The sequence below is a fragment of the Nuphar pumila genome, chromosome 11 (genome assembly GCF_984573655.1).
Source record: "Nuphar pumila chromosome 11, dmNupPumi1.hap1.1, whole genome shotgun sequence".
NCBI lineage: Eukaryota > Viridiplantae > Streptophyta > Magnoliopsida > Nymphaeales > Nymphaeaceae > Nuphar > Nuphar pumila.
Window position 1 is genome coordinate 9343934 of NC_143259.1, and position 14835 is coordinate 9358768.

The 14835-nt window shown below is 36.7% G+C and overlaps 1 protein-coding gene across 1 annotated transcript in view; it reads right to left on the reverse strand.

The window, feature by feature from the left end:
* The window catches only part of LOC149821871 (nuclear transport factor 2-like), a 30078-nt gene extending 18691 nt beyond the window's left edge, over positions 1-11387 (reverse strand). The window contains exons 1-8 of the mRNA XM_089981083.1: positions 10992-11387; positions 10782-10916; positions 6016-6322; positions 5206-5462; positions 4150-4345; positions 2349-2494; positions 2184-2249; positions 1413-1488 (exon numbers count right to left, since the gene is read on the reverse strand). Of these exons, the coding sequence (XP_089837209.1) occupies positions 1413-1488; positions 2184-2249; positions 2349-2494; positions 4150-4345; positions 5206-5462; positions 6016-6322; positions 10782-10916; positions 10992-11030 (1222 nt within the window). The 5' untranslated portion in view covers positions 11031-11387. The remainder of the gene's footprint in view (positions 1-1412; positions 1489-2183; positions 2250-2348; positions 2495-4149; positions 4346-5205; positions 5463-6015; positions 6323-10781; positions 10917-10991) is intronic.
* Positions 11388-14835: the final 3448 nt, after the last annotated feature.

The following is a 14835-nucleotide window of genomic DNA, read 5'->3' on the forward strand; positions in this document are numbered from 1 at the left end:
AGGTTGTTTGGCTAAGAAGATTGCTAGTAGGCATGAGAGTTCGTATGACAGGAACCAAAAATGTGTTGGGACAACAAGTGTTATTTATATCGCCAACAGCCATATGTTCCATGAAAGAACTAAACACATCGAAATGGATTGTCACTACGTACGAGAGGAGTATCTTCAAGAGAATATTGATTTGCCCTATGTCACATCAGAATACCAAATGACAGACTTGTTCACCAACCTCTCCCAACTCCTGGGTTTCACTTCTTTCTTGGCAAACTTTTGGTTATCATACTGTAAGTTTGAGGCAAAGTGTTGAATTGTATATAATTTTTGTATATACTATATATATAGAGAGAGAGAGAGAGAGAAAAAAATTGTAGTTGCTCAATCCATACATGCTCAAGAGGAACATAATTGTGTTGGTCGTCCATCGAATGTGTGATGGACAGTCGACGCGCAAAAAAATGATAAAAGGATGCCAAAAAGCCTTTAGTGGTGCTTTTGAAGCGTCGCTAGAGGTCCTTATTCAGTTGGGACCTCTAACGGCGCTCAAGATCGCCACTAAAGGTCAATAAAGGATGCGTCTGATTTTTTTAGATTGTTTTTAGCGGTGCTCCAAAAGTGTCATTAAAGGCCTTTTTTGCAGGTTTTCAGCATGTTTTGCACAAAAAACGTTATGCAAGATTGAGTTTTTATTGAGCACGGATAGATTGAACACCTCTCTCTCTCTCTCTCTCTCTCTCTCTCTCTCTCTCTCTCTCTCTCTCTCTCTCTCTCTCTCTCTCTCTCTCTATATATATATATATATATATATATATATATATATAGAGAGAGAGAGAGAGAGAGATGTGTGTGTATAGATACTCATGTATGTATATATATTTTGTTTTTGCTTTTGTAATTTTTATTTATTGTATTCTTTATTTTTATTTTTAGTTTTGTTGTAGTCAACATTGGGTTGACTAGCATTTAGAGCTAGTCTAACGGCTATATGGCCTCCATCTTTTGTATATATATATATATATAGGGATTCTTCCCCCTTATATCTTTATGCATTCTTTGTGCATTTCAATTATCAATAAAATATTATTTTTATCTTGAGAGTGCCCTCTTGTGCGTGCCTGTTGTAACCTTAGTGGCCCTTGTGAGTGTGCCCTTAGTGGCCCTTGCGTTTATGTTTATTGTGGCTGTTTCGGTGGACTGTTATGCTCATCAGATTCATGATGTTGATACTCTTGGATCTTCCTTGTAGGTGTTTACTTCATATCAAAAGTAGAGCAAGAAGATGGGCTTCAATACAATAAAGGGAATTGTTTGTGAGACAACTCCAAATATATAGTAGTTGCTAAAGCAGAAGTATTGGACTTCTAAAGCGTTCACTAAAAAAGTCAACAAAAACACACAATGATAAAGAAACATACTTCCGCGAGATGAACTGCTATTTTGTCTCCGCTCCTCAATGTGCACTTGCCTTTCACCAATTTGCACTGGAGATGCCTGCAACAGCAACAGAAAATTAGTAATTTCTAACAGTATAATTATAAGCTAAGAGCTATCTGGCTCAAACTTCAAGGCAAAGCCACATCCAAATATTTTGATACAAGCAAGACAAAGAACATAGATGCATGTATCCATGGTCACAAAGAGAGAGAGAGAGAGTTGTTAACTTCATCATCAATTGACTATGTGTCTATGTTCTCTCTTGTTTGTATCAAAATGTTTGGATGTAGTTTTGCCTTGAAGTTTGGGCCAGATAGGTCCTTAGCATATAACCATATTTCATTGTTAGTTATGAATTACTATTTTCTGGTACTGTTGCAGGCATCTCCAGTGCAAATTGGTGGAAGGCAACTGCATATTGTTTTGTCTCCGTTCCTCAATATGTGCTTGCCTTCCGCCAATTTGCATTGGAGATGCATGCAATAGCACTAGAAAATCAGTAATTCCTAACTAAGAGTGAAGTATAGTTATATGCTAAGGAGCTACAAGGCAAAGCCACATCCAAATATTTTGATGCAAACAAGAAAAAGAACATAGATACATGTATACATAACCACACACACACACACACATTAACTTCATCATCCATTGACTATGTGTTTATATCTACTAAAATCCATGAACATGTGAGAAACCCACTGAGGTGAAACCATGAAAAAAATTGATACAAAAAGATGTAAACACAAACCAACCTTGATTGCATTCTGAATAGATGATGCATCTTCAAATTCAACAAAGGCATAACATATACCAATATCCTGCATAACCACAGAGAGGAAAACAGCAGCAGAACAACATAATTAGGTAAAGTGGAAATACTTAAGATTATTTAGTTAAAATTTGAGGACAGCAATAACCTTCCGACTCCTGACAACAACACCCTCTGGCTTGATTTTACCAAATGCCTTAAACTCCTGCTCAATTTCTGAAGCTAATACAGTAGTAGGCAGGTTCCTTACATAAACCGATTTACTGATGTCTCCAGTCATCATATGAGAACTATCTACACATTCAGCAAATAAACAATGAGGTTGGTTAATCATGGTAAAATAATTCAAAAAAATAAAACTATTAAGAGATCAACATGTGCAACAAAAATATATGAAAAAGTTCCTCATCTTAGCGAGCACAAAGGATATGCATACACATAGCCAAAGTAAGGCCTACCTACGCTACCAAGATGTTTATTTTAGCAGCACTTGAAATCCAAATAAAGAACAGATAAAAAGGGTAAATTGGGAAGAACAAGATAAAAAACAATAAATAAATACATATACAAAAAGTTTCATCTTATAATTTGAAGCACCATAACTACATCATGCGTAATTTATTAATTTCTCATTCATGACAAACAAAATGTACACTATAAAACTAATATTTCCATAATATCATGAATGTTTGATGGGGCAAACTGCACTATTCATCACGTTTCATAATTAGCAGTGCATGTTCAATCACAAGCTAGCTTGGATATCGTGAACTCATGTCCTACTTTCCATCTATGCCAATTACATAGCCCAATTTGTTATGATAGGATCATGTGTTTTCATGAACCACTGTACAGTTGTATCAGCCTCATATCTATTCTAAAAAGCCATTTACCGAGGCTTAGGTCCACCTATAACCATGTGGAAATAAAGAGTAAGCAAAGCAGACAAATCCTTGAGGTTGATATCAAATATCGAATAAAATGGAAATATATATGTAAATAAGTTGAAAACAGGTCTTCAAATTAGTTAGCAACTTAGCATGCACTAAATAGCCAAGAATTTGATCTTGCATATGGTCAAACTCACTTTTTCTAAAACAACTTCATGTTCTTCAGAAGCACAATCTGGTGAGTCAAAAGTTTAAAGTTAAACCAATCACCATGGCCAATGTGCAATAGCATTTGAGTAACCTTTTCTATCCAACCTAGGATTGGGAAAAACACATGGGCTCAACTAAAAGCTCAGGTCCGCTCACGAAAAGCTCACCTCAAGCTCGTTTAGCTAACAATCATGCATAGCTCAAGTTCATTTTTAGACTCATTTAGATAAATGACTTGGGCCCAAGCCCAAAGTTGGCAAGTAAAAGCTTGATGAGCTTGTTTATGAGCTCATGTACGATTACAACTTTATATATAATCTCTTGCAATTCTTTTACCCCAAGGGTTTGTACTCCAATGGTTGCATATCTTGCTTCTTAAGTATAAGGTCACAGGTTCAAACCCAAGGACTGCTTTTGAATTTTATTGTGTGCATCTGCGCACACACACGCACATAGATAAATAGATAGATAGTCGTAGCTAGGCCGGAGCCATATTGGAGCTTGACTGAGCTGAGAGCTAAAGTATGAAGAGCCCAAGTTCCAGCGGGCTCGGCATGTCCAGCACTACCAACCACATTAAGCTTAGAACAGATAATCAACTTGGACACATTAGTATGACCTGTTAACAGAAATGCATACCTGTCTATCTTGTAAAATCTTGTATTACCCAAAAATAAAGTTAATCATGTTGGATGTATTTCAAAAGCTGTAATTAGTTGTCAACAACTGGATATGCTATAATGCTTTGATACTAAATATATCAACTTATATACAAGGAAAAATAATTGCTGATCAACACTATAATGGTATTGGATGAGTAGACAAAACCGAGGTTGATCAGCAAAGTACCTTCTTCTTCTGCTGCAGCAATTTCTTCAGTTACTTCAGGGACAACCTTATCTGGTATTGCTGATACTGCAGTGTGTGATTGATTTGATGAGTAAGGCACAGGTTGCAGAGCGTTCTGCCATTCTGTGTTTACTGAAGCGCTCTTGTTTAGAGAAGCCTGAGGAGCCGTAGCTGAGAGACCTTTTGCAACCCGCAGCTACCATTCAAAATGGAATAACAAAAAATTATGTCAAAGACAAACACATAGGTCTCTCTCTCTCTCCACACACACACACACACACACACACAAATGTGGATTGGTAGGTCCTAACCGGTTTAATCTCCTAACAATCCTCACCAGCTGCAAGCAAGTGTGCAGTAGGGCCACTTTCCATAAAATAATAAATATCATAACATAAAGAGTCCAAATGCACAATAGGGGTTTAGACTTTAGAAGGAAGAACAAATTCAAGAAGTAAAAATAGTGTGATTGTATTAAATTATAAATGTATCTCTTTCATCCAGCATATTAAATAGATATATAAAATAGGTCTAAGTTTTTTCAAAAACAATTAATTAAATACTAACACATCTCAACTTTTTTGTACAAAGGAGGGACATTTCCTATAAAAAGGAAATGTGCAGGAAACATGTTTTCTATATAAGAAAAAAGTTTCCCTTATGTTTCGGAACATTGAGTTTCACCTTTCAGAACTGGTTTTCCAGGAAATACATTTCCCACATGTAGGTAGAATGTTTGGTAACCCCAGACAAAATAAGGGTATTTGAGTATTTTAAAAAAGAGATAATCACTTTGTGAAAATGAAAAGAAAGAGAAATAAAACACTTCATGCACAAGAGTTTAATATTTTCTCAGAAGACAAAAGGTTCTGATACTGAAATGTCGTTTCTGTCACCTATCAATGAGTAGCAACATTGTAGTATTTCAATTAGCATTACAAGCACATAATGTCGATTCATAATGTCCACTAAGGACAAATATGTACACAGAGCAAAAAACAACAAAGAGAGGGAAAAATGCAACAGTGAACTATAAGGATGGCATGCAGCACATACAATGGAAGCATAGGTTTGCTTCACAGGTTCAACAGGTTCCACAATCAGAGCAGGTGTTGTTTCCAGCACAGCATTGTCAACCCCTGGATATGGAATGGAGCTGCAGTTATCGGATGTTTCTTCTGCAAGGTTACTAGCTTCAGAAACTTGTTGCTGCTCTGGGAGGCCATATTCCTCGGTGGTGGTAGTTTCTTCAGGATGTGCATTGTGCACAAACTCTGCAGGCTCCACTTGCCCACCAAAAATGTAATCTGCAACTGGAAGACCAACATTTTGCATTTCTTAGTAAAGACATAGTGAAAATCTAATAGGATATTTGTTACACACCACCATGAGGGAACGCTCTTCGCTGTGAAAGGTGTGAGCTACCGGAAAAGTTGTTCCCTAGTGGGGCAGGTACAACTCAGTGTTGCATGAAAACAGTCCCACGTCATTTAATAACTGAGCCCCACCAATTAATTTTCATGAGAGTGTTCATTTCAGCCCTGTTGAGAAAGAGGCCCTTTTTCTTATGAACGAGGGCTTCTTTCACAGGAAGTGGGGTGAAACAAACGCCCCCCCCCTAAAAGTGACAAAAAAAGATGTTTTTCAGAGATACAGACATGAACATGTAAACAAACATAACCATATAGTCATCATTAATGAATATAACAAAAGCTTTGGATGACTTGGTTTATCCATGCACCTCATTTTTTATAAACAAGGTGGTTTCACAGCAGAGACATCTATAATGCCAGCAACACTTTTTTTACTTGTAGATTACTATTTAAGCAGTTATGACCATCTAACTAAACAAAGTAGCAGTGGTACCTGGCTCTTGGACAGAGTTGGACACATTATGCTGCGTATCAAAATTGGCATGGGTCAACATGCTTGGTGGATGCTGAGGAACAGGCTCTTCATCAACAAAGTGGAAAATGTCATTTAGAACAAAGTATCCTTTCTCCTGAGGGGCAAGAAAAAATGTCTGCAGGAATTTTCTCCGGACTTTCAAATCCTTTATTTGAGTAGAACCAGAAACTGTCACCAGAATACCACCATTCCAAGAATCCATAGAGTGTGCTGATTCGATCTCAATTCCCGTAAAGTTTAGAGACATAACAAGTGAATGTATTTGCTGCAAAAGAAACATTTCCTAAAAATGCTATCAACTGAATAACTAGAAAATAAAATCAACAAAGTTATACACACGCATAGGACAGGCACTTGTTTGTGCAGGTGCATGTGGCAAATTTATCGGCTACAATCAATACTTTTCAGTCATATTCTCATTAATAGGTTCAATGCTTTAAAACATATCAACTTATTTTATAACAGCTTATGGCCAATTGAAATGTCTAATTAAGCAACATGATAGCTATTGGCTAAAAATATGTGGATTTATCTTAATAGTACTTGGACACAGATGAAAATGTTGTCATTATTATCCTTTCAGTTAATTGAACACAGAAAATCTATTACTTCTTAATGGGGAAGAATACACCGACTAACTTTAAGGATATTTTGAAAGGTCTAACAACAAACAATTCTTCTCAGGAAATAAAGGCATGCAGTCTTCGTCGATGCACACTAAGCGGTTGACTTTTCATTGGTACAGGCATGCAGGATAATCATCCTACATAAGTGGGTGACACAATATGCAAGGAGATTAGAAGCACATAGGAAAAAGATTAGAGTCTCTTCAACTACACTTCCAAAATGAAAAAGGCCCAGGGAACTTAAATATTCCCTAACAATTGCAGCTGAAAGAAATGCCAACCACTTGGCACAAACTCAGCGTACATTCAATCTTTTGAGTAAAACAATCTAACAAATATTGTCCTCCTGATACTCTGATTGAGGGATTAACCTTAGTTATGGAAAGTGTGCTTACAAAGCAGGAAACACCATGCTTCCTTTCCTTTGGGGAATGGGAAGCGTGCTTCCTACACTTCTCACTCGTTTCTCAAATTGTTTCCCTCTCGCTTCCCCCTTACCTTTTTGCTTCCCACTTGATTCCTATCGCTCCCCCCTTGTTGGTTGTGTTTTTCATGTTAATATTGATGCTTTTTCACTTCTCACTCGCTTCCCCCTCATTTCCTACACATTTTCAATTTTGCTTCTCACACACTTCCAAAACGAATACCGCTTCATGCTTCATACTACATTTTAACAACCACTTCTCTACTTCCAAAGAATGCATTGCTTCCCCTATCAATTTTGCATCCTGACAACTATGAGAATAAAACAAAATATTGTTTTTGTCGAGAAAATCCCACATAAGCAAGAAAAAGAAATTCAAAATCTTTTAAGATAAAGGAACTTACCCAAAAAAACTACATAAATAAATACCTTGCAAGATAGAGTTAAGTTAGAGGGTGACAATTTGAATAAAGTGGAGTTTTTGTATGTATTTAAGATTCAGCAAAAACACAGTGACAAGATTAACCAACTTTTGTGATCCGAAAGTAAAAATAGGAATGAGAGCTTACAAGCCAGAACCTAGATTGCTCCATTTGCACAAAAGATTTAAGTCAATCAGATGAAACCATACAAGCATCCAAGAAGACACAGTTGTGCTATCAGTGATTTAAAGTGATTCCATTTACTAGGCCTGGTACTGCATATCCCAAGATCTAAATTTCCAATTTAAGCATGAACCAGAAATGGTGCACATGCATATTGAAAAGGAAAGATCAACAAACTGGTTGAGATTTGAAAGGTATTCCATTGTGTTTCCTTTTTTACATGAGAACAACACCTTGCCATGCAATGATAAACTTCTAAAAGAAAGTTCATCCTATGAGTCTATGACTGAGGAAAAAAGGCAGCGAGAATCAAATAGTTAATAGGCATATTTGGAATCTTGGATGAAGGACATGCAAGGTAGTCCCCTCAAAGAAGATCAATGTCCAGGTTGCAGTGCTTTCTCTTGGATAATATCTTACTTGATTATATGTTAGTAGGTAAAGTGGCTTACTTTAGGATGAAATCTGAATGTAGGTTGATCGTGGAGTCATGTTTTAAACTTAGGGACTACATTTCCTCATTACTTGAACTACAAGGTTTTGGTATCCGTATTGCACATGAAAACTGAAGGGAACTAATCAACCTCACACGATAGTGAAAAAAAGCAGATCAACTAGATACTTACAAGAAAAGACTAAGGGGATCTTCAGGCCCAAGAGAGATCGGAGGACGAGACCTCTTCTGAACCCTTTATATCAGGGATCTAAGATACCAGGAGTTTGAGTTTCCACGGATCTTGGCATGGACCATACAATATCAGCGAGAGCCCACACCAGCTCATAACCTTGGATCTGAGCTCCAAGGGATTCAAATACCTCCTAAGAGAAGATTGACTAATTGAGGTTTAAGAAATTGAAGTTAGATATGCTATGACTGAGACCAAGCAGTAGATGTACACATAAGGAGCTCTCCAACAATCAATTCAGAATATAAGGGGGCCATGATCACCATGATCCAGGAGCTTGTTCACCACGAGCATGGCCACTAATTAAATCAAGGCGTTCTAGTGATGCCATATACACACCAGTTACTTCTTTTTTTATTTAGCATGGACCACTGCTATGGTTTGGAGTTTGGACATCCCATTAGGGGCCGATAGGTGTCACATTGACCATGGACCTGAGCCAGTGCCCACAGCATAAAACTTTATGAGTACTCCCCCCTACCCACCGAAGATAGTTTCCCATTTGGCTTAGACGTTGCAGCAAAGGATGCACACCTCAGGTATCGAACTCTGGACCTCCTTCAATTTGAAAGCCTTAAGCCAACCCACCTAGCCAGGTGTTCAGCGACCTTGTGGGGCACCAGTTACTTATTACTTGTTAGCATACACAGGTATAATTTTTGCAAGTGCACATAAAACCATAACGTAAATGACATAACATTTATTACAATCACATGGGGACCCACAATCCACATCAAAACCATGGAGCATTGCATCCCAGCCCTTCTCAAGTCTTCTAGTTCATGCAATACAATTTATATCAAATAAAAGGTTGTATTAGAACATCTATAATTTGGTAATCCATGCATCCAGTGGATCATCGGTGCTGATCAAATGAATATTTGCAGCACTTTAAATGATACTTCCTAAAATGTATACCTCATGAATGAAACCCTACAAGGCATGTTGGCATCACATTAAATTAGCATTCGAGAATAAAAAAAATTTTGCACCAAAAGGATATGCCAGCGCATAAAATGTGTGCAAGAGGCATAACCCTACACACTAGGTGAAGCAATGCACTTGTATTACATTGGGCAAGATGCCCAAAAGTAAAAAAGCAACCTATCTCACCTGGAAAGATATTTGAGAATTTGCATACTATGGGAAAGTTCAGTTAACCTGTTTCAGATGCTAAACATCATGCTTCAAATTCTATGTAGCCTCTTCACAGAATTTGCATACACTAGCATTCGTCTATTAGGAATCATTCCAACTGATAAATTGCTAGCTAAATTGCATAAGCACTTTCTCTTATTTCATTTCCTAGATAAGGAACCTCCAATAATAAAAGATGAATAAGCATAACATTTTACATGCAAACTTTCAGCCTATGTCACAAGGATACTTCAACTTTTGCTTGTGTCATGTTCCCTTATATGCTATTATTAATGAGAATTGCACAATAAATGGCATGTCCCATGTCCTTTTGGGTGTCTCTATGTGACATTAGCTTTCAGCGAACGGGTATGAAGGGGAGAGAGGATGTTGTGTTAGGCTGGAAGAAAACAATCTAGGTCATGACAAATTCCAATTTTACTAAGTAGACTTCACTGTCATTATCTGACTGAATCTCCCTTCTAAGCAGGGAAAATACATAACAAAGAGCCATGTTTCTTGAGAATGTACCATAAACAAATGAAATCATCTCTCCACTCAATATTTTTCCTGGACACACTCAAGAGTGTCATAACTCATAATACACTTCGCTGTGCAGGAAATGAATGAGCTACAAGTTCCATCTCCTTATTGTGCATCACATGCCTCTCATTATTTCTCAAGCACTTGCTATGGCTTTAGCTGGATTTATACTTCCTTTCCTTTTATGGTTGGGAATAAAAAAAAGGTGGATTGCATACATTACAAAATGATGCTTGTAGCACAAAATGCTCATAAGAGGGAAGCAAGTACATGACCTTCACAAATTCTACGGTGCTCCAAATACAATACAACAAATGAATGGCACAAACAACACAAATAAAATATAACTGGAAGCGGGCTGCAATTCAACACTAACAGTTGTTGCAGATGACACAGACGACACCTACTTTTCAAAGTTAGACACAGAACACCTACTTTTCACAGTTCAACAATGCCGAGCGGCTAAAACATCCCTACCAAACTCACTTTGGTGAAACACGGCCCTCTACCTTATATGTATAGCATACAGTACATGACCACTAAGAACGTATGCGAGACTAAGAAAGCAACTTTCACACATGCTACCCACGTATTCAGAACGAAAAACACTATTAATTCAACAACACTGTGTCACCAGCACGCAAATAACGGTATGTACTAATCGCAAAAACAAACCAGCCGATCAACAGATAGACGAAAATACCAGCATCGCCGTCGCCGACTCGATCTTATCTCCGTCGACACGGAGCATCGTGCTCGCATCGTTGTAAAACTGGTGGCTGTATTCCTGCTGTTGCTGAAGCACCTGATAATACTGCCTCACGAAATAGTTCCCCACCTGAATCAACCCGCCAAAAACAAATATGAAACAACCCGAAACTTTCGATTAAAAGAGAGAGGGATGCGACATTACCTGAAAAGCAGCAACGGGTCCGGAGAAAGCACTCGCCATCGTTTCACCGAAACAACATGCAGCGCCGAACCCTTAAACCCTAACTCCGGCGCGAGATCGCGGGAAGCCTTCCAAAAACCAGATCCGGAGCCCGACCTAGATCTGGAAATTCCAGCAACGGGAAAGAATGCGATAACAAGGAGACCACACGAGGAGAAAATACGAATAAGGAAAGAGTTCGAGATTGATCGGTAACGCTTCGATAGAATCGGGATCGGAGCTCTGGCGACCAAACGGAAAACCAGAAACGGTAGGGGGACGAGAAGGATGAGTTCCGCCGGGAACGAAGAAGGAAACGAGGGAGGGAGGGAGGAAGAGGGGATTTAAGCGAGACGAAATCTTTGGGCGTGTAGGAGATGAACGGCAACGGACGGCTCCGATGAGCTCCCTCACTCACTCCTCTCTCGCTCTGCTGGTTTCGGACCTCAGTCGGGATTCGCTTTTTTATTATATAAATTAATTGTTTTGTTTATTGGCGTTTTATTTTCTCAAGGAGATCAGACAAGCTGTAGGGATGGCACTGGAAAAGGGGCCCCGTCCCGCCCAACCAGGTTTCGGAGGACATAAAGCGGTAAATGAAATAGAAATGGATGTTAAAATCAAACCCCATGAACCAGAAATGGATATTAAAATCAGAACCCATGCATGATGAACTTACTTTTGCCCCCCGCCCCCGATCTCCATTCAAGATATTATTATTATATTTTTATACATATTAGAAAATTCTATGCTGGATGAACTTACTTTGCCTGTGCATTCGGTGTGAACAGGAAAAAATGGGCTCCCTATTAATAGTAGGAGTTCGGGGCAACGCCTCCCAAATTTTTTTAAAGAATCAAAATAACAATAAAATTTGCATTCACATTAAACAAATATAATATTCCAAATATTTTATATTATATTAAATAAAAATGTATAAAATATTTATATAAACTACCTCAAGAATACTCATTGGCCTTAAAAATGGGCCCCTAAATTTTTTTTGGGCCCAGGGGCCCTGAGGCCCAAGCCTCATTGGCCGCTTTGCAGGTCCGGCTCTGCTTGTGAATATCACCAGGTTGAAGACCTCTGTGGTTAGCATAGTTAGAATGGGCCTTGACCGTCAAATTGGTAGTTAGGGTTGTATTCCCACTAGGGTTATCCCTTTTCCACATTGTTGAAAAATGTGGTTGGATAGAATCTAACAAATAACCCTAAACTTTAAGAAATTCAATTACTATAAAGAGTTTATTGTCGTATTTATATTTATGTATAATTTTAATTAAGTATAGAATTTTATTAATTCATTTTATAAAAAACAATCATACTTTTTTAAAATAATCATAATAGTAGGATTGTATATATAACTATAAATAATAAATAACCCTTACTTTGTTTTATATAAAATCTCTATGATCAAATTAATATTTTAAAATCATATATATAACTATAGATAATAAATTCAAATATTTAAGCTTGTCGGAATTGATCAAATGCCAAATAATAAACATTTGCAATCATAATCCACAATCATAAATATGATTTAATTAAGATAAAAAACAAGATCAAGTTTATTTAAATAAGCAATCGAATATGCCAAAACAGAAAGTGTTTGATTATCATGCAAATTCGAACATGAAATAAGAGAAATTTGTTTTAAACTTAAAATTTAAAATTTAGATAATTTAGTAAACTTTTTAACACATCAACAATCATTGAATTCTTATATATGCTTGCAAAATGTTGTCCAATTTCAAGTATGATTTCACCCAAATATACATAGAGTATTTAAACGTGAATGTAAATAAATAATATACATAAATTATTAGTTACATGAAAAATAGATGAAGAGAAAACATACCTTTCACCATTTAAAACTCTTCAATCTATATTCATTCAAAAGATAAAAAAAGACACACAAGGTCATATCAACTTACTTTAACTTGAACCATCTTAAAAAAAGAAACTTGTTCAAGTTTTTTTGTGCACCTTAGGTTTATGAGTACAATGAATGGAGTGGACATGAGTTTGTCTCTTGGCTACGTAGCAAAAAAGCTATCCATAAATATTTCTTTATTGCTCATTCATAGGGTGAGACCTTTTATTTATGAAGTACAAGGACTTCAGTCTCTTTAAAAAAATGAGTTTCGATTGATGCCAACCTCTAAGCACATTTTCTTAATTAACAAGGACATCCCTCATTAGGTAATACTTTTAATTAAAATAAGACCCTAGAAGTTGTAGAGATACAAAAAAATAAGACTGAATTAACGCAATAATTATAAACATATCCCCAAAACAAGATTTACAAAGAACTTTTATGACAAATCATAACTTTGACTCAATATATGTATATTTACTGACATAATAATTGTGGTCATATTGAAAGATGCACTAAATGTCTTGCCTTAATAAGGTTCACTCAAGTTAGTTATCATTACAAGCATAAGAAAATATGTGTTCATTCAACACATAGACGTATGATATTAATATAGGACAAGCATATTGTCTAAGACCAAAGTTTACATAGTCAAACCTATCTTTAAGACTACTAATGAGTGTAATTATTAAACATTATATTTCAACAAGGCTATCAACCATTGTAATTATCAAATTGCCTAACTAGCAAATAGACAATGTTTGGTTTATTGCAAGATTGGTTTTGCATGTTTCATGATCTCTATCAAGTCATCAAGTGGTTTTCTCATACTAACATCATTAGTAGGTATGTTTCTTTTAAAGCTTGATCTTCAAGAGACTTTACTGTAAAAAAATAAAAAAGATACATTGCATCACCCCAACTCACTCAAGCTTATACCGATTAGTGTGACATCAAAAGCAATGTAGCCAAAGTTTTGAGATGGTGGGTTTTTTTTATATTCAAATTGACACAACTTATATGAGTTTCTAAATGAGCTCGTCCTACAACAAAAGTTGATAAAACTATGATAAGATCTTGTATAAGTTATAGTTGCATACAATATCATTACAATAATTTATTAACATAAGCACGGACATATTTTAATATCTATAGATTTTATCAAAAGTTATGCGAGGGTTGACCTCGGCTTACACTCCTTTGGGTGTTTTTCACTGCACCCATAAAAATAAACATCACAAAAGTAGAAGGGACATCATGAGTTCAAATGGGCAAGTTTTATTTGACTCGAGGGTTGGGTGTGCTCCATAGTTATGCAAAGAAGACTAATTTCACAAACTTGTTCACGCCTTGATCAACTATTAATCTAATCTATCGCCTTATTCCATAATTGTCCAAGAAGATACATTAACAAACTATAAATTCACACATTTGCATCTAGAAAATGTATATAACATACAATCGATTGTATTCAATTCTCACCACACATCTTACTTGAGAACCTAGAGATATATGAGAGTAGTGGGGCACACACACATCTTCACCAGGTAGTGAGATGTGCAGTGATGAAATACACCATCACAAGTAGGGATGTAAACAGTTTGGATTCAGATGGGACCTAGGAATTACCGAGTCCAACTTAGTCAGGTTTGGCCTAATTTGATTCTGGTTCTGATGGCAAAAAGGATAAAACCAAACCCAAATCCAACTAGCTTGAAGCCTAGTATTTACACTTAATGGAGTCGGGTATTTTTTGTCAGATTTGGGTATTAATTGGGTTTGGTTTTGGATTTAATACCAAACGTGGATCCCATTATTAATCGATAATCAGATCCACATTTGGCTACCAAACATGCTAATGGACTCGGTTTCGGGTCGGTATCAGGTTGCACCTGAACTATTTACATTCCTAGTCACAAGGCAACTGGTCTCCAATCAATCGAGACG